General features: G+C 52.7%; 10 protein-coding genes across 10 annotated transcripts; 5 read left to right on the forward strand and 5 right to left on the reverse strand.

The window, feature by feature from the left end:
- Window positions 1–208: 208 nt before the first annotated feature.
- erg12 (mevalonate kinase) lies at window positions 209–2,057 on the reverse strand. The gene has a single exon (XM_025690459.1). The coding sequence runs from the start codon at window positions 1,952–1,954 to the stop codon at window positions 332–334; it is 1,623 nt and encodes a 540-aa protein (XP_025548101.1). The 5' UTR covers window positions 1,955–2,057; the 3' UTR covers window positions 209–331.
- Window positions 2,058–5,127: 3,070 nt separating this feature from the next.
- BO97DRAFT_190668 (3-hydroxyacyl-CoA dehydrogenase family protein) lies at window positions 5,128–6,630 on the forward strand. Its single transcript, XM_025690460.1, has 6 exons — window positions 5,128–5,410; window positions 5,469–5,651; window positions 5,714–5,879; window positions 5,957–5,977; window positions 6,049–6,175; window positions 6,240–6,630. The coding sequence occupies exons 1-6, from the start codon at window positions 5,342–5,344 to the stop codon at window positions 6,526–6,528; spliced, it is 855 nt and encodes a 284-aa protein (XP_025548102.1). The 5' UTR covers window positions 5,128–5,341; the 3' UTR covers window positions 6,529–6,630.
- Window positions 6,631–6,892: 262 nt separating this feature from the next.
- On the reverse strand, window positions 6,893–11,111 carry BO97DRAFT_375572 (putative cation chloride cotransporter). Its single transcript, XM_025692993.1, has 4 exons — window positions 10,476–11,111; window positions 9,831–10,422; window positions 9,616–9,781; window positions 6,893–9,563 (listed from the first exon to the last, which is right to left on the reverse strand). The coding sequence occupies exons 1-4, from the start codon at window positions 11,005–11,007 to the stop codon at window positions 7,020–7,022; spliced, it is 3,834 nt and encodes a 1,277-aa protein (XP_025548103.1). The 5' UTR covers window positions 11,008–11,111; the 3' UTR covers window positions 6,893–7,019.
- Window positions 11,112–11,473: 362 nt separating this feature from the next.
- Window positions 11,474–14,389, forward strand: BO97DRAFT_445780 (putative amino acid transporter). Its single transcript, XM_025698586.1, has 2 exons — window positions 11,474–13,884; window positions 13,945–14,389. The coding sequence occupies exons 1-2, from the start codon at window positions 11,821–11,823 to the stop codon at window positions 14,116–14,118; spliced, it is 2,238 nt and encodes a 745-aa protein (XP_025548104.1). The 5' UTR covers window positions 11,474–11,820; the 3' UTR covers window positions 14,119–14,389.
- BO97DRAFT_190688 (uncharacterized protein) lies at window positions 14,024–14,503 on the forward strand. Its single transcript, XM_025690461.1, has one exon. It carries the CDS (start codon window positions 14,119–14,121, stop codon window positions 14,416–14,418), a length of 300 nt encoding a protein of 99 aa, XP_025548105.1. The 5' UTR covers window positions 14,024–14,118; the 3' UTR covers window positions 14,419–14,503.
- On the reverse strand, window positions 14,464–15,815 carry BO97DRAFT_408017 (pyruvate transporter MPC1). Its single transcript, XM_025695759.1, has 4 exons — window positions 15,674–15,815; window positions 15,398–15,470; window positions 15,082–15,240; window positions 14,464–14,952 (listed from the first exon to the last, which is right to left on the reverse strand). Exons 1-4 carry the CDS (start codon window positions 15,744–15,746, stop codon window positions 14,880–14,882), a joined length of 378 nt encoding a protein of 125 aa, XP_025548106.1. The 5' UTR covers window positions 15,747–15,815; the 3' UTR covers window positions 14,464–14,879.
- A 180-nt stretch (window positions 15,816–15,995) lies between these two features.
- Window positions 15,996–17,478, reverse strand: BO97DRAFT_397164 (small nuclear ribonucleoprotein-associated protein). Its single transcript, XM_025694114.1, has 6 exons — window positions 17,262–17,478; window positions 17,162–17,170; window positions 17,029–17,100; window positions 16,533–16,956; window positions 16,431–16,475; window positions 15,996–16,369 (listed from the first exon to the last, which is right to left on the reverse strand). The coding sequence occupies exons 1-6, from the start codon at window positions 17,283–17,285 to the stop codon at window positions 16,287–16,289; spliced, it is 657 nt and encodes a 218-aa protein (XP_025548107.1). The 5' UTR covers window positions 17,286–17,478; the 3' UTR covers window positions 15,996–16,286.
- Window positions 17,479–17,663: 185 nt separating this feature from the next.
- Window positions 17,664–18,544, forward strand: BO97DRAFT_417212 (60S ribosomal protein uL5; the record flags this gene model as incomplete). Its single annotated transcript, XM_025696466.1, has 4 exons — window positions 17,664–17,666; window positions 17,808–17,955; window positions 18,069–18,318; window positions 18,418–18,544. 4 exons carry the CDS (start codon window positions 17,664–17,666, stop codon window positions 18,542–18,544), a joined length of 528 nt encoding a protein of 175 aa, XP_025548108.1.
- A 1,073-nt stretch (window positions 18,545–19,617) lies between these two features.
- On the reverse strand, window positions 19,618–20,693 carry BO97DRAFT_190802 (uncharacterized protein). Its single transcript, XM_025690462.1, has 3 exons — window positions 20,565–20,693; window positions 20,105–20,352; window positions 19,618–19,955 (listed from the first exon to the last, which is right to left on the reverse strand). Exons 2-3 carry the CDS (start codon window positions 20,294–20,296, stop codon window positions 19,707–19,709), a joined length of 441 nt encoding a protein of 146 aa, XP_025548109.1. The 5' UTR covers window positions 20,297–20,352; window positions 20,565–20,693; the 3' UTR covers window positions 19,618–19,706.
- A 548-nt stretch (window positions 20,694–21,241) lies between these two features.
- On the forward strand, window positions 21,242–23,633 carry BO97DRAFT_397171 (putative carboxylesterase). Its single transcript, XM_025694115.1, has 4 exons — window positions 21,242–21,895; window positions 22,012–22,035; window positions 22,090–22,368; window positions 22,462–23,633. The coding sequence occupies exons 1-4, from the start codon at window positions 21,565–21,567 to the stop codon at window positions 23,502–23,504; spliced, it is 1,677 nt and encodes a 558-aa protein (XP_025548110.1). The 5' UTR covers window positions 21,242–21,564; the 3' UTR covers window positions 23,505–23,633.
- The last annotated feature ends 54 nt before the right edge of the window (window positions 23,634–23,687 follow it).

Below are 23,687 nucleotides of genomic sequence, written 5' to 3' on the forward strand. Positions count from 1 at the left end.
TGAAGTGGAAGAAGGGGGGGGAGGTGGAACAAAGAATGGAAAACCAGGGAGTTAAAGTGGAATAATCCGTGCAAGAGGCATGCATGCCGAGGTGAAGTCCCAGGATAATTATGATACACAGAAAGGAGAAGAAATTGATAAAAACCAAATGAAGAAGACAAGGAGAAAGTAGAAAATGCTTCAGATGGGGTGATTAAACGTAAGTAAATAAGATGCAATCATATAATGCTCGGTCCGCCGTTGGGGAGCAAAATGCTCATGAGAAGATACCACGAATGAGTGGCGACGAAAGGAGTTCGTGATCGATGCAGCAGAAACACAGACGGCTTGTTCATACCGCCCGTCTCCAGAACTTCCAGCCTTCGCGTTTTTCGTGAACGCCGACACCGACGAGTCTCTCAATTCCTTCGGTGCCGTCTGCGTTCTCGAACTTCTGCTGGTCGATCTCCTCGCCGCCTTCCTCGTCGGTGCCGTTGCGCAGAACTGCCGGCCAGAGCACACCGACACCGTCACCGCCTAGGGTGGTCTCGTATTTCGCAAAGTTCTCCTCGGTAAGCTGCTGCTCGAGCTGTCGTAGAGACTCCTCACTTGCATCCGGGCGAAGAAGGGAAATCGCACATCCACCACCACCAGCACCCGTCAGCTTCGTCCAGCCAATATCGGCAAAGTCAACCAGCTCGCGGATTCGCTCCAGTCGCGGGTGTGAGACGCCTAGGGACACAAGCAAGCCATGGTTGATGCGGATCAACGAACCGAAGCTTTCAAGTTCCTTCGGGTCAAGGGTTTTGCCATCCGCATCCCTGATGGCGTCTTTCGCGGACACCGTTACCTTCTCGATTGCGTCCAGCATAGATTCGGTCACGAACGGGTGTTCCTCCTTAAGCTTGCCTACCTTAGCGACCTCGACTGCTGTGGACCGGGCCTGACGGGTGTCCACCAACCAGAGAGGCAGTTCGGGGAAGTTGGGCACAGGCACCACCGTGGGCGGCTTGGTGTAGTCTTCGCGCCGGAAGAAGACGGCCTTACCGCCTGCAGAGACTGTATTATCCACCCCACTCGGGTTGCCATGCATACACATTTCGCCCACGAAGGCCCATCGGTTGATGCGCTCGATTTGGAGCTCCGCCTCGTCCGGGGGTTGGTCGGGGTGAGGGCCGGCTAGTGTGCGGATTTGAAGCAGTAGGGCTGTGCTCATACAGACGCAGATACTAGCACTGCTACCGAGTCCAGCGCTGATGGGGATTGTAGAGCGCAGGGTGTAGATAGCGCCGTGGCTCTGAGGAGAGCCCAAGGAGCAGAAGAGATATAGGAATGCCAAGGCCGAACGACGGTGGATTTTTCGCAAGTCCTCCGGCGCATGGGGCGATACGTCTTCGACATGGGGTAACAATGCATCGTACAGTTCGGAGTCGAGGGAGGTAACCAGGTCGTAGTAGTACTTCTTCTTGGATGGCTGTTTGAAGAGCTCCCACGGTAGCTCGTCGATGTTCCAGGTGTGATCGAATTTGATGTCTCGGAAATTTAAGGTGATGGTGCGCTGTGACTTTGACAGGGTGGTGACGAGGAAGTAGGAGCGGAGGGAGATGGCAGCAGCCATGGCTGCCTTGCCGTACACAACGGCATGTTCTCCAAAGACGATGACCTTTCCGGGGGCGGACACCATGAACGGTGGGGCCATGGGAGATGATGCTTTCCGGGCCATAGCTTTCTTGACAGAATCGGTTCCTAGGGTGGGGGAGGTCGCAGGCAGACTAGATGTGGTAATGTTGGTGGTGTTGGTGGAGGTGGTGGAAGCAGCGTCGGAGGTGTCAGGGCTATCATCGCAGACGGTAACCGTCTTTGAGCGCGGGGGGAGGGAGGATGGATCCGAGATAAGGTGGGACATTGTGCGACGTTGACCAGTCTTGGACGCTCTTAGGCTGCCGGGTTTGCGACGACCGCGACCGTTGGGCATTCCTGGTCGAATTGACCTGAAGGGGTGGTGGAAGTGTGGAGGAGATCCAGGCGGGTCGTCGTTGTTGGAGGGCGGAGATAGAGATGGATGTAAGGGAGAATGGCGCGAACGAATGTCGAAGTTGGCAAGGACAAAGGCAAGGAGTAAGGGAAAGGAGAGACTAGATGTTGGATTGAGTGAAAAGCATGGCGCTTAGGAAGGAAAATTAAAGAAAAAGAAAAAGAAAATAAAACAGCGACCCTAAACAGGATAGAGAGGGAGGGTTTCTGGGGGGAAGGAGGAAGGAGTGAAAGAAGAAAAGGGGAATGTTTGCTTGACTGCCAGGTGACACTCTCAGCTCAGCCCAGCTCAGCCAGTGTAGGGGAGATTCCACACGCATGCTACTTCTTCCAACTGGACAACTTAGATTGGGGTTGATCGTGCTTGGGGGGATTCCTGCCTGAGGTGTCTGAATTCCCACTCAGATCCACCAATTACATCTCATGTAATGCTCATTACTCACCGGCGGGTATTGTTTGTTCGGCGGACTACTGGGATGGGATGTCTTTGGGAACAACATTACTCCAATTCTGAGTAAAGACTGGATTCTACACGGTAGTCGTGAGTCTGCTTACGCTCCCTGCTGTCGCATGACGTCTTTGGAGAGCTGCAGCTTGGCTGTAGTTCATTTAACTCCGTATGTTGTTTCGATTTCCAAACTTTTAGCCGAGATAATCAATCGGCTACTGTCGGTAGGCATTTACTTGAGAGTTGCCCACCCCAATTGGAAGTCCAATAACTACTAGGAGGTGTGAGCAAAGAAGAAAGCATCCACAGTAAGCTTAATTCAAGCGTTCCTAAAACATGGCTACACTCATTGGCCTAGAAACAGTCTGAAAACTCGCCCGGAGTTGGGTTGTATTCGACATCAACGAGTTCGACTTCAGCATTTATTCTGATCCCAGGAATAATCAGTTCTCTCTCACCATTCTTACCAGTTGAAACCAAATGAGGAAAAAAGGGTATCATACCTGCATCGGTGTAGCCGTCGTTAATGCAATATCCACGACAGCATCGAGAATTCCACTCGCAATTGCCCCGTTGATAGAAGTTATAGCCCGGTCAACAGCGATGGCAACGATCATGTCGGCCATAGTCCCGGATCTCGTAGCAGCAGTCACGTTGACCAGCCACCGCGGCCATCAGGCTGCAGCCGATGAGAAGATACAGAATAGCGCTGAGCTGCATGGTGATCAAGGCAAGTGCTAGGTGTAGTCTTCAGGGAGATTTGACTTGTAGGTAGAGGAAGTTCGAATGCCTGGAAGGAAGGAAGCTACTCCCCATGATGGACAATCTCAGCCCACCTTAAATACTCTTGAGCTTCAGCCAAGATCTACTCACAATACTTCATCTTCCAAGTGCTACAGACGTTCAGCCGCAATCCAGAGTGCAATCGGAAAGTTTTGAGAGGCTCTTGAGAGTCAATCCCCCCGCTCGGACAATTTACTTGTGCAGCACAAGAGCCAGGGCATCGCGATCAGCTGATTAAAACGCTTGCTCCGCTCAAAGTCTTCTACGCTCGTAGAACGCAGTCTTGTAACAATGGCTTTATCTTCACGGGCTGGTTGGTAGTGAAGATTGTGGTTCGAGTTCAGCAAGTAGCTATGAACATCTTTTTGGCTGTGAAGTTGACGGTCTCGGTCGCTTATGTCTCACTTCTCGGAGGGTACGTCTTCTTATACCACGGTCTCCTCATCTTGGCTGTGTTCTCATATGGTCTGCTGGTGCCGTCGCAGCCACTGAACATCACCTCATCGTCATGAAATTGCTCATGAGAGGCTGCTGAATGTGTCTGCAAGTCTAACGTAGCGGCTCGCAAGTATCCCTGATGGGATACTGGATGCTTCATGCATGCTCAATTAGAGATGTGGGAGGTGCTTACACTATTCCTCAATCAACAAGGTGTTAACGCCTGGTCTCATGCACAATGGCATCACAAAGCCAGATCATATAGCAGGCAACATACGGAGATGCAATAACTGAATAGAGTCTTGTCGGCTCAAAGATGGTCACCTGAGACCTACCTATTATAAAGCATCCGAGCCGAAACAGCTACGAGCTGTATTCAAATGGCGGACTGGTGCATGAACACGCAAGCCAACGTGCCGTAACCCTCCATAACGGAACGCCTCTGGGACTGCCATTAACGACCCCTTAGAAATTGAATGGCCAAATTACCCCGAGTTTAACGCCATGTGTGTTGCGATAGAGGCGTTGGACATGATAGTCTTCCTGTCCGGTCGTATTGACGAATCTGTGTTCGACAAGAAAGAGAATGCATGGCACAAGCAGCATGTCCTCACAGCTGCTGCCATGCCAAAAGTGCTGAGCCTTAACGGTATCATTCTCGATGCCCTTACACTGCATCGTTTCTTGATGAGGTTATTGCAAGACATCATCGGGTTGGCGGGCTCTACAACCAGGACAACTCCTTCGGGACTTCTATCCGGCCATACACGAGGCTCAATTTGCATATAACGAGGCGCCTTTTGGGCACACGTCACAGCCTCCTTTCTTTGCCGCAAAGATTCTCCAACTTTCTATGGGGCTTCTCGCTGAACGTGCGGAATGGGTGCCGCACAATTTTGGCTGGTAGGAGGCGGCCATGAGCACTTCCCCGACTTCCCCGACTTCCAGGAAGTATGTCTCTTTGGTTCAGATGACAACCTCAGAGCCTTGGTCAGAGTTAGCAGCCTGTACAAATCTTTGGTAAAAACCTACTTGTTAGTCACTTGCCCCGGGGCTCGATGCAAGCCACAAACTTTGATATTACCAACTGGGCATATGGCAGCAGATGGCAGCAGGTGGCAGTTCTGCGGTCAGTCACAAGTAGACTGCCGACGATATTCTGCAGAGAACAAAGCTGAAGTAAGAGTACGTCAGAAGTGGAGTTTGTTGACTTTAGCTGCAGTGCATTGAAGCAGTGGTTCCAAGTTCCCTGTCAAATTAGTTTGCCGCAAGGTCTTTCCTTCACGGGAACAGTGCACTGGATTGAGTTCGTCTCCTGCAGGGAATGCTTTTCGTTACCGCCCGGAAACTCGACTCTACATCCTTGTTGACTAGCTTCAAAGCTCACACTGCCACTTCGCTGTTCTGGATCCAACGAAAGTGCATGATGAGTTCATTGATTGCCGGAACTGGTCAGAGCCTCAGAGCTGCGATTCTGGGACATGTGGTGCTTTGGACAAGTTAGCCATGGAGACGGACGGTCTATAAAGAAGGCAGTTGCGCGCGTTGCCTATCCTCCATCATGTGAGAAGCAATCATCTGGAGCGAATTCAACCATTCTGTCGACTGCACGATCTCAGCTAGAGCTACGGAATCACAATAACTACACATACAAGCAACATGGCACCCCATCCGAACGCTATCACCCTGCTCGGTGCAGGCACACAAGGCTCACGTCTAGCCTACATGGTATACTCTGTCCAACCCCATCACAACTCCAATTCAAGGTGCTAAACACTGTCATCAGTGGTCTCGTCTCGGGAGACCTGTTTACCTTGTCGATAAAGACTTGGACCAGCTATCCAAAGCATCTGACACGATCGAGGAGCTGCGCAACAAGGAGACATCACCCTACAAACGAGGCCCAGTTCATGGGCTAACGATCGCCGAGCTTGACAAGGCGCTTCGCGAATCTTGGCTGGTCATCGAGGTGACTATCCTCCTTGGAAGCTATATGTTCTTTCCAGTGTTGCAGTATCTAACCCCCAGAAGTGTACTCCAGAGAACCTGAAATGCAAACGATCCGTCATCCAGCAGCTCGACAGCCAAGCCGATCCAGACACCATCATTGCGTCCAACTCTAGCAGCCACTCGATCACCGAGGTCTGCGAAGGCATGGGGTTCAAAGCCAATGACCGATTCGTGAACCTACACTCATGTTAGTTCTCTTGCTCCCATCCATATTGGAAAACAACCCAAAAAACATGCAAACTAACACCAACCTCACCGTCGCAGTCTGGCCACCAGAAACACAAGGTACATAACACCCACCCCCTTCCCTTCACCTACGCCCCCTCCTTCCAAACAAAAAAAGTAACACCCCCCAGTCCTCGAAATCATGGGCACCGACAAGACCCGCCCGGACATCATCCCCCTCCTCATGAATGAATCCCGCGAGCACGGGTTCCTCCCCTTCCACGTACGCAAGGACTCAATGGGCTACATCTTTAACCGGTAAACCGACCTCAATCCAGATTACCGCAAAGCTTGCACAGCCACAGCTAATCCGCAATCCTAGAATCTGGGCCGCCATCAAGCGAGAGACCCTGATGGTGCTGGACGAAGGCATCGCCACCCCCCAGGAAGTTGACGAGATGTACAAGGCCGTCCTGCACGCCCCCAAGGGCCCCTGCGAACAGATGGACGTGGCCGGCCTCGACGTCATCCTGGCGATCGAGGAGCACTACGCGCAGGCTCGGTCGGGGATCCCCGATGGCCCGCGGAAGTATCTGCGCGATATCGTGGACCGAGGCGACTTGGGGGTCAAGACTGGGGCTGGGTTCTTTGACTATAGTGCCAATGCGTGAGAGCTTAGTAGCTTGTGGGAGGGGCATGGTTGCCTTTTTTTTGGGTTTGTTGTTTGAAAGCTGTACCGTACATGACTTGATATTATATTCGATTTATGCGAGTTCGTTTGTGCACTGTCGATTCTGATTGTGTGGTTGGTTTGTAGCAAATACTAAACGGTGAGGTATATTTTGACTGACGGTGGTAGTATATATTTCCCTCGCTAACCCAACCAACACCAACTCCCGCACTTGTCCCCACATCTCTCATCTGGAGTACTGGCTCAGAATCCGCCCGGATATATTTACCAACCATCTTGGCTGAAGCGAGCATATAAAATCAAATGGTATCGTCATTGCTGATACAAATTATATACACACATATCACACAAGCGAATGACCTTGTGAATCTCCTTTCTCTTCTGTTCTCTTTGTATTTCTTCTCTTCTCTTGCACATCTTTTCATCTTTTTATTTTCTTTTTATATTGTCCATTCCACCACCAAACTAAAATCACAGATTCATCGTCACAGTCATACTGTTACTATGAACCAGCAAGCAAGGCGGCAACCCCTGCCAGAAGATCTCCAGATCGCTCAGATACGACGCACTGGCCGCCTCGCTCTGCGCGGTCCCCTCCGACGGCGACGGCAGCGTCGTGAAGACCACTGCCGTGTGCTCGCTATGCCGCGCCATCAGCTCGTTCAGGATCAGATGCTGCGCGCGGCTGGGGAGGTCGTTGAACGAGAAGGGCACGGACGCCTGCTGCGGGTATCCGGATGCGGCGGCCGCTTTCGCCGCGAGGATGGCTGACGGGCCGGAGGAGGAGCGGCGGGTGTAGATTGAGTCTACGCGGTGGTGGGAGGTGGAGCGCGGCGGGGACGAGCTGGCGGCGAACATGATGGAGGGGCCGGCGCCGTCTTCTTCGGTGTTGACGCGGGCTTCGGGGATTGGGGAGGAGCTGAAGCGGTTGCTGGAAGGGGAGCGGGAGGGTTTCGGTCGCACGGGGATGGTCGATGGTGAGGGCGGTGTTTGGGGCGTCCCTGCTGCGTCTGGGCTGGTGTCGGCTGTCATGATGATCGAGGGGACGGGTTGGTCCGGGGCGATGGCGTCGGACGATGAGGATGCCCTTTGCTTGGCTTTGATGGTGCCAGGTGCTAGCTCGGAATCTTGGGCGGCGTCGTCGTTCTGTTGCTCGCCTTCGTCTTCCGAGTCGTCGTCATCGCGATAAGGTTCGAATTCCTCGTCGCTGCTATCGCTTGTGCTGGAGTCGCTGGAGACGTCGTAGTCCACGAGAGCGTCGAGCAGGCGGTGCGTCTGCATGCCGAGGCTGACGCTGCCGAGACCACGGAAGCTGGAGATGGATCGTCGTCTTTTGGACGACTGCATGAGCTTCCTCAGCCCCCCAACCAGGTGCGGTGGTGGTCGCTGGATACTTTCCGGACTCTGAACAGGCCAACTGGACATCCTCTCCCTCGAGTGCGCGATTGCGCCTAGTTCGGCCTGATTCTGTGCTTCGTGGATGCTACGCGCCCGCTGGGTGTCTTGCCACCAATCCTCATCCTTGAGAGCTTCGTGTACACGGTCTGCATAGCCCTCCGTCTCGGGAGTTATCTCGCCATTCACAATGATGCGGTACGCTTTGAGATCGCCACATGCAAGCCAGAACACCAGAACCTCGGCTTCAATTCGGAGCTTTTCGAGCAGCGCCTCAACTCTGCCGCGTTCGTCTTCGACATCAGTCTCGTACTCAACGAATACCGCTACCCGTAATTTGTATGTCTTCTTCCAAGAGGGTACGGTGTTGAGAATACAACCCAATTGCAGAATCAGCGTGTACGTGTCAAAGTTCGTAGTCAAAACGTTCTTCTTGCTCTCGGTGTCCGCGCCTAGTTCTGCACTCATCTGGATCGGCCAGAGGTCAATATACTTCTTCGCGTGCTGTCCGTGCGGGCCGGGAAGCTCCAGATTCTCGAACCCTTTGGCTACAGCAACATTGATGCGCAGCTTGAAAAGTAGATCCTCCAAGATCGTCACATAACTTCTGCAGACCATTGGCGTTTTTGGCGAGTCTTCCATGTCCGTAGATGCTTCACGCGAGACGCGTCTGCTGCCTGAGTCTTTCCGTCCCGAATCTCTTCGGTTCGTGGGTTGATATCTTTCCACCAACGACCGGCCTTTGCGGAACTGGTCGATGATGACAATGTTTGGTCGCATGCCGCCTAGCCCCGCACTCAAAGCGACATTGCGAATTCCCCATTCCGGGGTGGGGGAAACTGTGATGTTAACGAATGCCTTAACTCGAGAATTCTCAACAAATTTGGTCCATGCACTCTGTTGACGGCGGGCTTCCGGCACGGCTGCGGAGAAGTCGTCTGTGACAAGGACATGACCTAACACAAACAAGCCGCCTTTCTTTAAAGAATTGCAGAAGGAGATCATCCGAGATTGTTCTTCCAGGCTGGTCACAAACAACAGAATCTGGGGTCGCCAGAATTTAACGTGCTCTTGCCGAAGCCGAAGTAGATACTTTCGCACCTGGTGGTAGATCAGGCTCTGGCTCACATCGCCCCATGGCTTTGGCGGTGAACTATAGTGGATAAGGAGGAAGAGTAGCATCAGTATCGCGACGCAGCCAGAAGCGTAGACGCCATCCACAAAGAACATGCTCGCGCCGCAGACCAAGGTACCTGTTGCTGCTGTCTGCCAATTGAAGTAGTGAAAGGATGGCCGGAAATTTGGGGCAGATCCGATCTTCAGTAGAAAACAGGCGAGATTTGTTACCAAGAATGTCATTAGATAGGTCATGGTGACAAATGAGGCAATTTGATTGATGTCGAACAGCATCGTGACCTGGGCGACTATGAACGTTATGATAATCGCGTAGACAGGCTCATCGGCCTTCTTCGTGCCCTGCCCAAAGACCCCGAGTCCGGGAAGCAGACCATCTCGCGCAATAGCCTGTAGCAGCTTAGCTGACCCGATGACTCCCATCAATGAGGAGAAGAAACTCGTCGCGAACTCCCCCATGAGGATAAGAGCCCCCGAGAGATTAGCCTGTCGCACAGTCAGCACGTGGTGATGCGTTTAGCTTGGCCCGATCACTTACTACTTGTACGACATTGGCATTTTTGTAAAATGACTCCCGTGTTATGGATGCAGCCATGGCGACGATGACCAAAGTATAGGTCACAAACGTGAGCCCCAAGCCGCACAGAGTACCCTTCGGGATGGACTTGCTGGGGTTTCTCAGGTCTCCAGACATACTAGCACCGCTGCTGATGTGTGAGTCTCGTACTCTATAGTCTCGGGGAGAGCACCTACGCGAAAATACCCCCAGTAGCAGGGAATAAGATACCAAACAGGTCTTGAAAATTCTCACGACCTGGGAGCTGGCTGCCCGCCGCGCCTTTAGTGAGCTTGGGCTTGAGATTTTCTAACAACGTCTGTAAACGGAAACCCGTGAATTCGACCCCAATTTTGGGGATACTGAACGGTTTCATGAATACTGCAGACAAAGGTATGCTGAAGGTTGCAGCAAGCAAGATCACCAGCAGTCCGTTGCTGGCTCTGGAGAAGATAGAGCTTCCAGCCAAGCATATGCCAGTACATAGGACCAGAATGATGGTTCCCCAGAGATACTGCCACCAGAAGCCCTCTTCAAGGAAATTGGCCCAGGTACCAGATTCTGTGCCAAAATTTTGCTTGAAACAATCAACTAGACCCACAGCGTTCATGCCAGTGTTCAGCACATATCCGAGATAGAACACAATCCCAATGGAACCACCAAACTCGGGGCCTAGTGAGCGCGAAATCAGGTAATATGCGCCGCCACCTCGGACCGTACCGTTAGTCGCGATAGCGGAGAGAGACATCGTCGTCACCAGGTTGATGGTGTACGAAATGGCAAGCAGACCTTATTCCTGTTAGTCAACCATAGGTCTCCAACAACAGCATGCATAAGATTACCAAACATTCCCAGCAGTCCAGCTTGCCCAAGGATGAATCCGAACCTGAGAAACATCAAAATGCTCAAGACGTTCAAGGTCGTTGGTACGAAGACCCCTGAAAACGTCCCAAGCTTGTCATAATTTTCGGAAACTCGTTTCTGAGCCTCGCGCTCTTTCTGGTCTACGCCAGACTCTCTAAAGGGCCCTGAAGCTGGGGGTGGAGGAAGGATCCTTTCCCTAGGGAAATCATGCCTTCCATCACTGCCCTGCCCTCCCCACCATTGGGTGGCATTACTGAGGACATTGGTAGGAAGCGAGTGACGGTGCCGCTCAGGCGAATGTGGAGATGAGCTCAGCGGTTCATTCTGACGGTCCTGATGATTTAAACCTGCACTTTTCCCGTGGAAGGCTTTACTACTGTCTTCTGGTGATGCTTTGGTCGATTCGCTAGGATCTAATCTGGAGACATCTTCTTCAGCGGTGCGCGTGGAGAAATTGGGCCTCCGTCGAGACAGAGAGTCCGAAGAATTGCCGACCCGCTGGTCAGTCATCGATTCCAGCGCCTCCACTCCTTAAGTAAGTGTGCGTCCACCTGGCCTGCATGTAAGCACCACCGATAGACTGGCAGGGGTGTTGCGGTGCGTAACAGTCAAAGTCGGGGGAGGATTGAGGTAGGAGGAGAAGGAGGGGGGGGGAGGGGGGGAAGGGGAGTGAAGGCCAGACTAGGCGATAGAATATGCTGCTGACCTGATCACGAGGAGAGTAATGTGATGACAGCAACAGCAGCAATTCTTGTGTAACGAAAGAAGAGTGGAGGGGAGGATGTCAACCGCGTGTGCGTATTCTTGAGGAAAGCAAAGCAACTCAACTTTATCTCCAGATTGTCGGGCGGCGATGACCTCATGTGTCAAAACAAACAATGCAAATCCTCGTCTCCTCTTTCGTATTGCCTCGTCTACAATCCCTCGGCTGTCTGCCTTACTTAGTTTCAATACTACTTCCTCCTCCTCACCATATCCACCCCCCTGGTTGGACCTCTCGCCCGCCTCGTCCTTTTTCGGGTTGCGTTGGAAAACAGACTACCTAGCTAAGTCAAGTCGCAGGAGCCTTAGCTAGTTAGTGTCCCTGTCGGTCTAATGCGGTGAATGGATTGTGGCTTGCACTTATCCCCGTCTTTCTTTCGACCTACAACTCTCTTTCTCTCCCCCAAACTCTCCGCTCTTATCAATCCACTCTTCTCCTCAAACCGGTTATCCCTGAATCTTGGTTCACTTCCGAAGAACTCAAAATAGACGAATAGTTTTCGGGATTATTCAGGGTTCTCTGATCTCTGCACAAGGACAGTTTCTGAACCATCTGCCAAAATGTCATCCCCAAAGGCATCCGACAATGGGGAGGGCTCCTCGTCGCTACGGCCCCGTTCATCGTCGCCAATCTCCACCTCCGCAATGCGATCGAGATCTCCTGCAACTGACGCCTCTGTGAGGCATGTTTCTATCGCACGCCTGGCGTCGCCAATCCCCTCTCCGTCCAATCAGTCCTACTCGTCCAGGCAGGTGCCCGTGCCCGTGCAGCCGGCAAGCGGCGCCGTCGAGGATTATCGCAAAGTCGATCATTCTTCCTCCATACCAGGTCCGGGTCATTCGATGATTTCCTCTGCTCTTCAGGATTATATGGGTAGATCGCCGCCAGCAAGAGTAGGGACTCCGCCCAGACAAACCGCGTCTCCTGCCCTGCTCAATCAACCCATCCGATCGAACTACGGCTCCTTCGATGGACGAGAAGGCTCGGAATATTCGGCAGGTCCTTACGAAGATCCAGAAGTCATCAAGCGACATTTGGTGCAACCTCAAAATGGGGACGGCCGGGACTACTATTTCTCAGGCGATGCTGCTAGTAACGCAGATGACGAGTTCTCCAGTCTACAACTGCAGGGTGGTGATATAACCAGGCAGGTTTACAGGTGGGCGGAGGACGCAGAATCAGGAAACTCCTTGCGCAAACCTCAACGCAGCAGGAGTTTCAGCCATAACCGACCACTGCCCCAAGACGAAACGATGAATATCAACAGCATTCGTGTACCGGGAGGGTTTCGCAGAGACTATCTGCGAAGAGCTGTAGGCCCCGGGGACTCCGAAGACTCGGGGGTGCAGGCGCCCGTCAGTCAACCTCAATTCCCGACAAGCAGCTTCCTCGAATTCTTGACCCTCTATGGTCACTTTGCAGGTGAGGAGCTGGAAGAGGATGATGAGGTGCTGGGCCCTGACGAGTACTTCTCGTCTGATACCTACGATGAAGCGGAAGGTAGAGAACCTGGCGAAGACTCCGCTCTGCTTCGCCCGGATACTGCTGGTAGGAGAAAGCGCAAGCCGCGTGGAGGTACTGGAAACAACACGATGACTGGTGCGGCTCTTCTCCTACTCAAATCTTTTGTGGGAACGGGAGTCCTGTTCCTCCCGAGAGCTTTCCTGAACGGAGGAATGTTGTTCAGTAGCATGGTTCTGCTAGGAGTGTCACTTCTCAGTTTCTACTGCTTCATCTTGTTGGTCAGTACTCGACTGAAGGTCGATGGCTCATTTGGTGATATCGGTGGCCAACTCTACGGTAAACACATGCGGCGCATCATCCTCGGCTCCATCGTCCTGAGTCAACTGGGTTTCGTGTCGGCATATATTGTGTTTACGGCTGAAAACCTGCAGGCCTTCGTCCTTGCTGTCAGCAATTGCAAGTCTTTCATTGACATTAAGTTCATGGTTTTGCTGCAGCTGGTCATCTTCCTGCCTCTTTCATTGATTCGCGATATCAGCAAACTTGGTTTCACTGCACTGATCGCCGATCTGTTTATTCTGCTTGGTCTGATCTATCTCTTCTATTACGATTTCCTCACCATCTCGAACCAGGGTGGGATCTCCGACATCATCTCCTTTAACCCATCCACGTGGACTCTGTTTATCGGAACAGCTATTTTCACATTTGAAGGAATTGGCCTGATTATTCCCATCCAAGAATCTATGAAGGAACCCCACCGCTTCCCTGGCGTCCTGGCCGGCGTCATGGTCATCATCACGATTATCTTCCTTTCAGCTGGCGCTGTCAGCTATGCAGCCTACGGTTCCGCGACCAAAACGGTTGTTATCCTGAACCTGCCCCAGGATGACAAATTCGTGAACGCCGTGCAGTTCCTCTACTCCCTTGCCATTCTCCTGAGCACCCCGCTCCAGCTCTTCCCTGCCATCCGTATCATGGAGAACGAGCTGTTCACGCGCAGCGGAAAGTACAACCCGTGGATCAAGTGGAAGAAGAACTGTTTCCGATTCTTCCTCGTCATGATCTGCGCGTTCGTCGCCTGGGGCGGCGCCGAAGATCTCGACAAGTTCGTCTCGCTCGTTGGAAGTTTCGCCTGCGTGCCGTTGATCTATGTGTATCCGGTAAGCTCTCAGCTTCTCATCTCTCTCTCCCTTCCCCGACACTAACAAAATCCCCTACAGCCTCTGCTCCACCTCAAAGCCTGTGCGCAGTCTCGCAGGCAGCAAATCGCCGACATCGCACTGGCCATCTTCGGTGTTCTCAGCTGCGTGTACACGACCTCCTTGACGCTCAGCAACTGGATCGGCGGCGGAGACGTCAAGCCGCCCGGTTACTGCGACTCGCAATCTGTATAGATGTTCCACGATCTGTCTTCCCGACCCTTTCCTGGAAGGTTTAACGAACCGTCCAGTACGTATGTGATGGACGCTACCATGAAGCCACTACAAATGCTATTGTTGATACATATTTCTGCCCGTTCGATTACAATCATGATTGTCTCTGTGCTTGGATACAGGACCGTTTCTCAAGACCAACTCAGCCTGTTTCTTTTTCCATTGTTCCTTTTTGTGGGTTTTACTCTGGCTATGTTTGATATAGACTTTAGACGAGATTGCCAATTTTACGAATATACATCACACCTGATCGTCCAATAGACACTTGGAAGCTTTAGTACAACCCACGAACCCCTCCGCACCACCCAGCAAAAATGACCTACAAAGAGGAACCAAACCCACCCAAACCATTCTCAAATTCTAGTAGGAAGCGATCAAAGCATAAAAGAAAAAAAAAAGGTAAAAGAGGGCTATATACACAAAGCACCCGCCATGCACGAACCCGCTGATGACAAACGAGAGAGCCCCGACGCGGCAACTGTAACCTTGACAAGAGTCTCCAAGCAGCACCACCTCTGCCATACATCCACAGAAACTGGGGGAGCTAAACAAAACAAACCACCCACGCAGCATCCCCAAGCTGCAGGATCTTTTCCCCAAGGACAGCCAGCACCCGCGATCGATCAACCCACCCATACAGCACAAAGCGGAAGAGAGACGAGAGCCAAACCAAAAAAAAGAAGGGCCGTTTTCAAGACCGATGGATTGGGATATGATCAGATTTATTGGCCGGCTTCGGTGGCTTCCTTGCCCTGTTGGGCGGCGTTAGTGAGCTGGGCTTCACGGCCACCCCATCTGTTTTTGGTGGGATTGTTAGTTTCGGTTTTCTTTACGGAGGGGGTATAACAGGTTTGATGGTGGGTATGCTGTGCTATTTTATAGGCGAGAAGCTGGGCCGCGGGAGAAGGGGGAGGGAAAACGTACTTCCAGTAGCTCAGGTAGCGGTAACCCTGGGTCAGCTGGGCGGAGAAGTTGATGGCGTGGCAGGCGAACAGGAGGTAGTTCTTGGGGGAGACGGCGAGAGCGTAACGCATGAAGGTACCGGAGTAGATGACCAGGGCGCCGGTCATCTGACCGGAGATGCTGGAGAGGAGGGTGCGTCAGCGCTTTCAAGTCCAGGATTCAGGCAGATGGATAGGGTCGGTCATGGCTTTGTTGCTTGCAATATGGCTGATCTCCGGGACGGAATTCCAAGACTCTCCCTTGGAGAAAGGTTGTGTGAAGGGATGGTCAAACGTACATCTCAGGGTCCTTCTGGGTGTCCATGACAGCAGCGATGGGGATACCGAAGTTGGAGGCAGGGCCCCAGAAATCTAAACAATGGAGATCCGTTAGCCATTGTTCAAGCCTGATTATTGGAACCAGGAGAAGTGCAATGCGCATTCGCAACGCCTGCTGCAGGTTTGGAAGGCGACCTGCTCGTCGTCTCTTTTGCTCGGCCGTCCTTACTGCAGACCTCGTTCGCCGGCCGATCTCGGTGAGGGTACGGGCAAGGTAACCGGGGAGGAGCACGTACGTGTAGAGCAAACATAGTCCAGAACCTTGTTGGAACGGATCTTAGCGTTGATTGCCTTGATTGCGGCGGCCATTTTGAACTATAAAGGGGAGAAAGGACGGAGGGGAGAGTGACGCTGAGAGGAGAGAGAGAACGGACTGAGAAGACAGAGCGAGGGTTGCTTTGCCTGCTCTCGCCGTCACTGCGCCGTTCGCCGGGCGGAGAGGCTCGGATAGGGTCACGTGTTGGCCAGTTGCCGGAATTGGTTGACTCCGATTGACGGGGCTTTGTGACGCGGTAGTACGAATATCTGAATACAATGAAGAAAGAAAGCGCTCTGGGTCTCATTATGTTTGAATAGTACAGTGCTTGCTGGAAGAATCTCTAACATTACTTCCGCCGATCCTAGCCTGGGTGTTTTCGGTCGACTTTTTCTTATCTGAGGGGCATCCGCACACGCCGAAACGCCTTTGCCTGATGAAAATTGGGATGCTGTGCTTAATTGGTTGAGGCTCCCATACGCCACCAACGAAGAACGGGATTTAAGCCTCATGCTCGAATTTCAACTCGATATCTGCCATGCTTCCGTCATAGCCAGATCGTAAGCCATCATGCCACGCTACCTACTATCAAATCACCGTCCGCCGAACCCGGGAGGGGGGTAACCCCGGCCCTGACCCGGAGGCTGGAAGCCCGGAGGAGGCTGGAAAGCGCCAGCTGCAGTGGGAACAATGTTAGTCAAGCAAGTATACGACCTTAGGACACGAAAGCTACTTACGAGGAGCACCTTGAGGCGCAAAGCCAGGAGGAGGAGCGAAGCCAGCTGAAATATCAATTAGCCATACAGCTCATCGATACCATCAGAGGAAAGAGAACTTACGAGGTCCTCCAGCAGGTCCGCCGCGACCAGCGAAGCCCGGAGGCGGCGCGCCAGGGAAGCCACCCGGAGGGAAGCCGGGGAAACCACCAGGGGGAGGGGGCGGTCCACCGACACCAGCAGCAGGGCCCCCAAGCCCGACGGGCAGACCACGTCCAGCGGGTTTGCTAATGCCAGGGCCAGCAGCGAGGGTGGCTGCCGCGGCAGCAGCACCGGGGACAGTCGTACCCAAACGTGCGGAGGGGTCGGCGGGCGGGGGTCCATCAACGGAGCAAGAGACGACGTGAGTACCACGAACGATGGTCAGACCAAGGGTTCGCTTCTCTTCGGCTTCGACAAGGCCAGCAGTCGTCGATCCGGCGGTGGGCTTGGATTTCCGCTTGACGCGACGGAATTCTTCTGTGTCGGCGAGGACGAGGTTCATGTGCTGCGGGGGAGATGTCAGCATGCATCCAACCACACACGGTTGGGATATAGAGGCGCTGAAGGGATTATGTACCTTGTCGAAAGCAAGCATCTGTCCTGTCATCTGTCGGCCATCGTTCAAGGTAACTCTCATCCGGTAGTTGATCTGCGTAAAAGGTCAGAGGTGGAACATGGCGACAACCCGAGATCGTAGACGAGGGACTCACGAGGTTTTGCTAAGATAACAAAAAGAAGTTAGCTCAACTGATTTCATCAAACTCCAATCACGTATCAATAAGAGTGAGGGGAGGGAGTGACGCAGCTTACCATCTTGCCCTGCTTGTTGGCCATGTTGGGCTATTGTTTTGCGCACGGATGCGACTTGAGATAGGGATTCAAAGAATAGAGCGGGAGTCCGGGACAAGTGCGAAGAAGACTCTTTTCAGAATATCTTCACTCCGTTATCCAAGGAGACAGCACGCGCAGTTTTGGGGGGAAGCAAGACTGGGGTGGCACTTGACTTGACTTCAGACTTGAGCTCTCCGGGACCTGGACTTGAGGTTCCATGAAGCGCGGCTCTTGCGGTCTTGGCGCCCGACGGCCGATGCCAAGCCACTAAGGGCTCTCGCTTCCCACACGGTCAACCCACACATTTCCCTTTTCCACACTTTTCGATCCTGTCTCTCTTTCACTCAACCAGTCGACCAGTTCACGCCAAAAGCAGTCGCCATGGTAGGTTTCCCTTCCACCAGATTAAACACTAGCACTTGAAGATACATATCCTTCGAATTTTCACACGATCTCGATTTTTTTCCGCAAAGTTCTGTTCGAAGAAAGACCCAATTTCTAACATATTCTTTTTTCGCCATGCAGTCGGAAGGAAAGGACAAGAGCGCCAACCCTATGCGCGAGCTGCGCATCCAGAAGCTCGTGCTCAACATCTCTGTCGGCGAGTCTGGTGACAGACTTACCCGCGCTGCTAAGGTGCTCGAGCAGCTGAGCGGTCAGACTCCGGTCTACAGTAAGAACGCCCGATCCCGATCTCGATGACAAGAATATTGCGAAGGAGAACGACAAGAAGCGATGATGGGAAAGCAAAGGAGGGACAATGGGCTGATGGATCACAACCTACAGGCAAGGCCCGTTACACCGTCCGTACCTTCGGTATCCGCCGTAACGAAAAGATCTCCGTCCACGTCACCGTCCGTGGCCCCAAGGCCGAGGAGATTCTCGAGCGTGGCCTCAAGGTCAAGGAGTACGAGCTCCGCAAGCGCAACTTCTCCGAGACCGGTAACTTCGGTTTCGGTATCTCCGAGCACATCGATCTGGGTATCAAGTACGACCCCGGTATCGGTATCTACGGCATGGACTTCTACTGCTGCATGTGAGTAGCACTCCGACCTTTGCACCTGGGGCAAAGATCTCGCCATCCCGTTCGACGTATCTCCAAGCACACCGGGCACTGACAATGTCAATCAAATAGGACCCGTCCCGGTGAGCGTGTTGCCAAGCGCCGCCGCTGCAAGGCCAGAATCGGTTCCCAGCACCGCATCAACCAGACCGAGACCATCAAGTGGTTCAAGAACCGCTTCGACGGTATCGTCCGGTAAATGCATTTTCGTCCCAAAGAAATGATTGGATTACTTCCCTTATGAAAGTCTTCAATGACGGGAAGAGGGGAAAGGAAAAGCCATTTTCTTTTTCGACCAGGCGATGTGCTTTTATGACGGACAAAAAACACAGAGAGAACCGATCTCTGAACGAAAAGAAATGGACAGAAAAGAGGCAGGCGTTTTTCTTTTCCAAATTTTTTTGTCGCTCTGCTCTGAGAAACTCTGTTTCTATCACGGCAATGAGGTTAGGCGTGTTAGAGATATCAAATTACCCCACCCGATTTTCCTCACAAAAACACACATCCCACTTTTCTCTCAATGAAGGCTTTCACAAAGGGTGAATGATTTTCCGCATAACCATTGATTGAAAAAAACAAAATGTTCTGGTTGGTGACAATGATGCTTCGTTCTTCGTTGCTCTTTGTCTTTTGCCACCTGCACTATCTTATGATGGTGTTCCTTCTGGTGTGGGTGTGCTTCATGGCCTGTGGCTTCGTCTATCTGGAAGGATTTTCTTACCAGACAGCGGGTCAGTGTTTCTTCCATTGAGGGGACCTCTGCTTAGGCAAGTTCTCATGGCTTCCTTTCTCAGATCTGGTGCTAGAGGCACGGGCAAGTTTTGCCTGGTTCTACGCTTCCAGTCTGGGCGTAGTCAGACCGTAGTTGTAGACTCGTAGCGATACGCCAATCGATCAAGGACTGAACTCTAGATCCATTACCCCAGACGACACTAGACCAAAAGCGCCTTGACTCCATGCTTAACCATCTGCCCCGGTCGATCATATCAACCTTGATCCTTGGGCTTGATGTTCCATACCTATTAGGTTATTACACCCTGTCAGTCTGCCATCAACAACGGAAAATAATTACCTTGAAGGACTTACCCGTCCTTCGGGCTTTTCACCGGAATGGGAAAGAAGACACGAAGTTTATGCGCCAAGCACATGATCTCTTGAATATACTACAAGACTGCGATGCATAAATGACATAGTATCAATCCAGCCGTTCTTGATGTTTTGCTTCCGGACTAATCACAACACAACATCAGAAACCTTCCTTCCTCTCGACTCATCGTCTCAGACTTCCAACCTGGAAAAAAGAAATGATACGTGAAAACAAGAGCCATATAACAACAAGACCCTTTCATATTGATGGGCATTTACTTCCCCTGGTTACTTCCCCGGGTGTATCCATCCCACCACCTGGCGAACATACCACCCGACTGAGACTGCTCGGTATAGCTCTCGCGGCGTGATGCGAAGTTCGGGTCGGCGGAGTTACGCTTCTGGCTAGTGAGACCCCCGAACAGGGACGAGTTCTGGCCACTGGAGCGTCTCCTGTCTGGGGCCCGAGGAGGGCTGCTGGCCATGTTGTTCGAGCTGTTTGACATGTCGGAGGAGTTAGAGCCCTGCTTAAGGTGTCAGCCGATGGAAAGATCCCCTCGCTATTACGAGATGGTTGTTCTCTGCTTAGGTCTCCACGCATGAACGAGATAGCACAGCACACGGCAAGGGCTTGACAGGAAGACTAAAGCTATTGAATCAGACAAAGACGTACACGTCTGTCGGTAGTCATCTCCGGTCCGGTCGTCGTCGTCGCCGCGGTGTTGAACACCGAACCACCCGGCACAGAGGGCCGGCGAAAGTAGGGGGCGGACGGACCACCGCGGACCCAGACGTTTTGATGCTCGTACCGGTTTCCGAAGTCTCCGTGCCAGTGACGGGGAGACTGCGGCTGATCTTTGCTCATGGTTTCAATTTGTACTAGGGAGTTTGGGCACGATGGGTGAGCGAAGTTGCAGTCAACTGCTTACTCCGTGAGTCAAAGTAGAGGATAGAATAGATAAGAAGACAGGAAATGGAGACTATGGTGTGTGTGACAATAGGAGACAAAAGACTGCACTGCTCTGCTAAACAGAGTTACATGCACTCTCATTCAGGATTGCGAGTCTCGGCGTCATTCTGATGGCAGCAAAAACGAGATTGTAAGGGTCAAATCGTAAGCTAAAGCCACGTACCAAAGTTCGAATGTTCTTATTTGACTTGGTTTGCGATCAGAGTGAAAGTATACAGTGCGGGAATTGTTAGAGGGTAAACTGTGGCACTGGGAACGACGGCGTAGCATGTAATATATCTCCCGGGGGATCGAGAAGAGGGGTCAGCCCGGTGCTGTGAAACAGACCCTGGGAGATGATGATGCATGCGAACCAAGAGCTCATCATCGAAGAGGGGGGCGAAAGAGCGAGCCTGGGCCAATGAGCCACTGATGGGAGGCGTAGACAGGATGGCCCATGAATCATCATCCATCCATGGATGCTCCAGTCACCGCCAGTCACCGGACCTGACGTATGCGGGGGGACAGTCGATCGAGAGATAACATAATCCTCTCGAGCTGATTGGAGATCAGATACATCGTTTTGTTGATCAGGATCATCCCACAAACAAAGCTGTACTTGCTGAAGTGATGTACTGTACTGTACATGGACGAGTACTGTAGTTGGTGGGACTGGGAGGGGAGTGGAGCTGAACATGTGACCAGCTGCAGTGAGAGAATCCGGGGAAGTAGAGGGGAGAGTGCCTGACGGCCTCAGGCCAGTAACTGCTTGCTCATTCAGTCGGAGTCCAGATTATGAAGCCGAAGCGGAATGCGGAATTGCCTCCTCTTCTTCTCCTCTTCTCCGCACCTCCCCCGTCACCCCATCTTATCATTCAACCACCACGGCTGATCAATGGTTGATTATAACATTGTTTATCCCCCTCTTTTTCTTATCCAATACCAGCATCTGCTTGGCTTCCTTGCCGACAGGGTGCCTGCGGGTGCCAATCACCAGTCCCCACGCCCTCTACCGGCTCGGCTATCAAATGCACTTATCAACAATCTTCATAATCAGTCCCTCAGTCCATAGAACAACTCCTCAAGGGATTAATCCCCAGGGCTTATATAGCCCAAGCTAAACCACCCTAATTGCGTCGAATACAACTCCCCAATCTCTGCATTCTCAACTGAGCTCACCCACCATGGAATATACCAAACAACCCTATCTCCAATTCCTGGCCCAACACGGCTACATCCAAGGCGTGACTCTGCACGACAAATCCACCAACAAACCGCTCTGCCGCTACTTCGGCGGCGTCCGCTACGCCCACCCACCTCTGCAACGCTGGCGTAAAGCCCGGAAGCTATCGCCTTCCTACTCGTACGGCTCCGAACACCAGCCCGGCCAGGCGGACGGACGTACAGGGATCTGTCCGCAGCCTCGTTTCCTTAACGTGGTATCGGAGGACGGCTGGACGGAGGACTGTTTCCAGTGTAACATCTGGCTGCCGATTGGCGAGGCGCCCAAGGGTGGTATGTCACAGCTATTTCAACCTCCGGGTTGGCCCTGACCTTGATATCTGGAAACAGTTGCCTTGAATCTACAAGACATGATAAATGATACCACCTAACGCTTAAAATCAAAACAGGCTGGCCAGTCCTCTTCTTCATCCGTATGTCTACCTCTTCTCCCTATGCACCGGAGCATAACTGACCGAAGCAATAAGACGGCGGATTCCTGCAATTCGGCGATCCGAACGCCTTCTCGGCCGCGGGCCTCCTCGGCGACGCCGAATTGAACGCCATCATCGTCCTGCCAGCGTACCGACTGAACGTGTTCGGCTTCCTGTACTCGAGCGAGCTAGAAGAAGACGCAGCGTCCGTGAATGAGAGCGTGGGCAACCACGGCTTCTGGGACCAGCGACTCGCGCTCGAATGGACAAGGGACCACATCCATCTATTTGGAGGCAATCACTCCGAAATAACAGTAGCAGGATACTCAGCTGGTGAGGTCCTTCCTCCCCCATATTCTCCACCTCCCCCCCTCTGACAACTTCCAAATAAATCCCCTTTCTAACGAACCCAAAATACGAAAAAAGGAGCCTACTCAACCTTCCACCAACTATCCTACGACCTAACCCAACCACCATCAACCTCAATAATCAAACGCATCTGCATCTGGTCCAACAGCCCGGTAGCACAACCCAAACCCCCACCAACCGCCCAAACGCAATTCACGCAACTCCTCATGCACCTCAACATCCCCCTCACCCTCCCACCCAGCCTCAAACTCCAACACCTCCGCACAACCCCCGCACCAACCCTCCTCAAAGCCGCAATGTCCCTACCAACAAACAACCAATTCCGACCTACAACCGACGGCACATTTATCCCCGGAAACCTCTTCGCCAGCCTCGACGACGGCACCTTCGCAAACCGGGTCCGGGAACGGGGCATCCGGATCCTATGCGGAGAGTGTCGCGACGAGCGTAACCTCTACGCAAATTGGTTCCCACCCGCGGAGGATTCGTTGCCTGCGCTGCGGGACCGGCTGCTGGCGGAGTATCCGGACGTCTTGGTGGAGACGCTCCTGGCGCTGTACTACCCCGACGGGGAATTACCCGCGGGCGTGGAGAATTGGCGGACGGATGCGTTTGGGCGCGTGTATGCTGATATGCAGGTGCATAAGATGCAGAGGGGGTTGGTGCATGTCTTGGCGTCCGGGGCTGCTGAGACGGCCAGCTGCAGCGAGGGAGATGGTACCCCCGAGCAACAAGAAGAGAATCTTGTGTATCGGTATCGCATCGAATATCGTCTCAAGTGCGCGGATAAGTCCATCCCTCCCAGCTGGGGCGTGACCCATGCCACTGATCAGTATATCTGGTTCTGGGGCAATGGCGAGCGCATCGAGCCTGAAGAGAGGCCCGTGATCTGGTATGCCCTGGTCGAGCCCTTCAAAAAGTTCGTGCATGGGGAGCGGGACTTGCAGTGGGGGACCAAGGGCCACAAGCAGGTCCGGACCCTGATGCCCGACGGCTCGGTCCAGATCAAGGAGGATGTCTTCTGGGATGAGGCGATGCGGGTCTGGAAGGCCTTAAGGGCGGCGGATGAGTCGGACAGCGCTTCCAGCGCCAAGCTATAACGAAGAATAGAATTCATTCACCTCTCCTGCTTTGGAAAGATGTTATCTGGGATCCCGGCTGGGGGTTGGAGCACAAACACATGGTTCGAATGGCGATCTGTGCGTATGTATGTAAATGTTCAATGCGATGCCTACAACGCAACATGAGGACAATCGAAACCGAAATGAATTCTACTTGTTTAT

The sequence above is a fragment of the Aspergillus homomorphus genome (assembly GCF_003184865.1).
Source record: "Aspergillus homomorphus CBS 101889 unplaced genomic scaffold BO97scaffold_42, whole genome shotgun sequence".
Taxonomy (NCBI): domain Eukaryota; kingdom Fungi; phylum Ascomycota; class Eurotiomycetes; order Eurotiales; family Aspergillaceae; genus Aspergillus; species Aspergillus homomorphus.

Bases quoted from the DNA above. Each gene is read 5' to 3' on its own strand.
- erg12 (XM_025690459.1), bottom strand. From the start codon at position 1,954: ATGCCCAACGGTCGCGGTCGTCGCAAACCCGGCAGCCTAAGAGCGTCC.
- BO97DRAFT_190668 (XM_025690460.1), top strand. From the start codon at position 5,342: ATGGCACCCCATCCGAACGCTATCACCCTGCTCGGTGCAGGCACACAA. The intron at 5,411-5,468 runs GTATACTCTGTC...CACTGTCATCAG, and splicing joins GCTCACGTCTAGCCTACATG to TGGTCTCGTCTCGGGAGACC. The intron at 6,176-6,239 runs GTAAACCGACCT...CCGCAATCCTAG, and splicing joins ATGGGCTACATCTTTAACCG to AATCTGGGCCGCCATCAAGC.
- BO97DRAFT_375572 (XM_025692993.1), bottom strand. From the start codon at position 11,007: ATGACTGACCAGCGGGTCGGCAATTCTTCGGACTCTCTGTCTCGACGG. The intron at 9,782-9,830 runs GTAGGTGCTCTC...ACACATCAGCAG, and splicing joins GCTACTGGGGGTATTTTCGC to CGGTGCTAGTATGTCTGGAG. The intron at 9,564-9,615 runs GTAAGTGATCGG...ACTGTGCGACAG, and splicing joins ATGCCAATGTCGTACAAGTA to GCTAATCTCTCGGGGGCTCT.
- BO97DRAFT_445780 (XM_025698586.1), top strand. From the start codon at position 11,821: ATGTCATCCCCAAAGGCATCCGACAATGGGGAGGGCTCCTCGTCGCTA. The intron at 13,885-13,944 runs GTAAGCTCTCAG...AATCCCCTACAG, and splicing joins CGTTGATCTATGTGTATCCG to CCTCTGCTCCACCTCAAAGC.
- BO97DRAFT_190688 (XM_025690461.1), top strand. From the start codon at position 14,119: ATGTTCCACGATCTGTCTTCCCGACCCTTTCCTGGAAGGTTTAACGAA.
- BO97DRAFT_408017 (XM_025695759.1), bottom strand. From the start codon at position 15,746: ATGGCCGCCGCAATCAAGGCAATCAACGCTAAGATCCGTTCCAACAAG. The intron at 15,471-15,673 runs GTACGTGCTCCT...TCCATTGTTTAG, and splicing joins GGACTATGTTTGCTCTACAC to ATTTCTGGGGCCCTGCCTCC. The intron at 15,241-15,397 runs GTACGTTTGACC...CCTCCTCTCCAG, and splicing joins ACCCAGAAGGACCCTGAGAT to CATCTCCGGTCAGATGACCG.
- BO97DRAFT_397164 (XM_025694114.1), bottom strand. From the start codon at position 17,285: ATGGCCAACAAGCAGGGCAAGATG. The intron at 16,957-17,028 runs GTACATAATCCC...TCTCCCCCGCAG, and splicing joins AGATGCTTGCTTTCGACAAG to CACATGAACCTCGTCCTCGC. The intron at 16,476-16,532 runs GTAAGTTCTCTT...TTGATATTTCAG, and splicing joins CGGACCTGCTGGAGGACCTC to CTGGCTTCGCTCCTCCTCCT.
- BO97DRAFT_190802 (XM_025690462.1), bottom strand. From the start codon at position 20,296: ATGAGCAAAGATCAGCCGCAGTCTCCCCGTCACTGGCACGGAGACTTC. The intron at 19,956-20,104 runs GTACGTCTTTGT...CACCTTAAGCAG, and splicing joins AGATGACTACCGACAGACGT to GGCTCTAACTCCTCCGACAT.
- BO97DRAFT_397171 (XM_025694115.1), top strand. From the start codon at position 21,565: ATGGAATATACCAAACAACCCTATCTCCAATTCCTGGCCCAACACGGC. The intron at 21,896-22,011 runs GTATGTCACAGC...AAATCAAAACAG, and splicing joins TGGCGAGGCGCCCAAGGGTG to GCTGGCCAGTCCTCTTCTTC. The intron at 22,369-22,461 runs GTGAGGTCCTTC...ATACGAAAAAAG, and splicing joins AGTAGCAGGATACTCAGCTG to GAGCCTACTCAACCTTCCAC.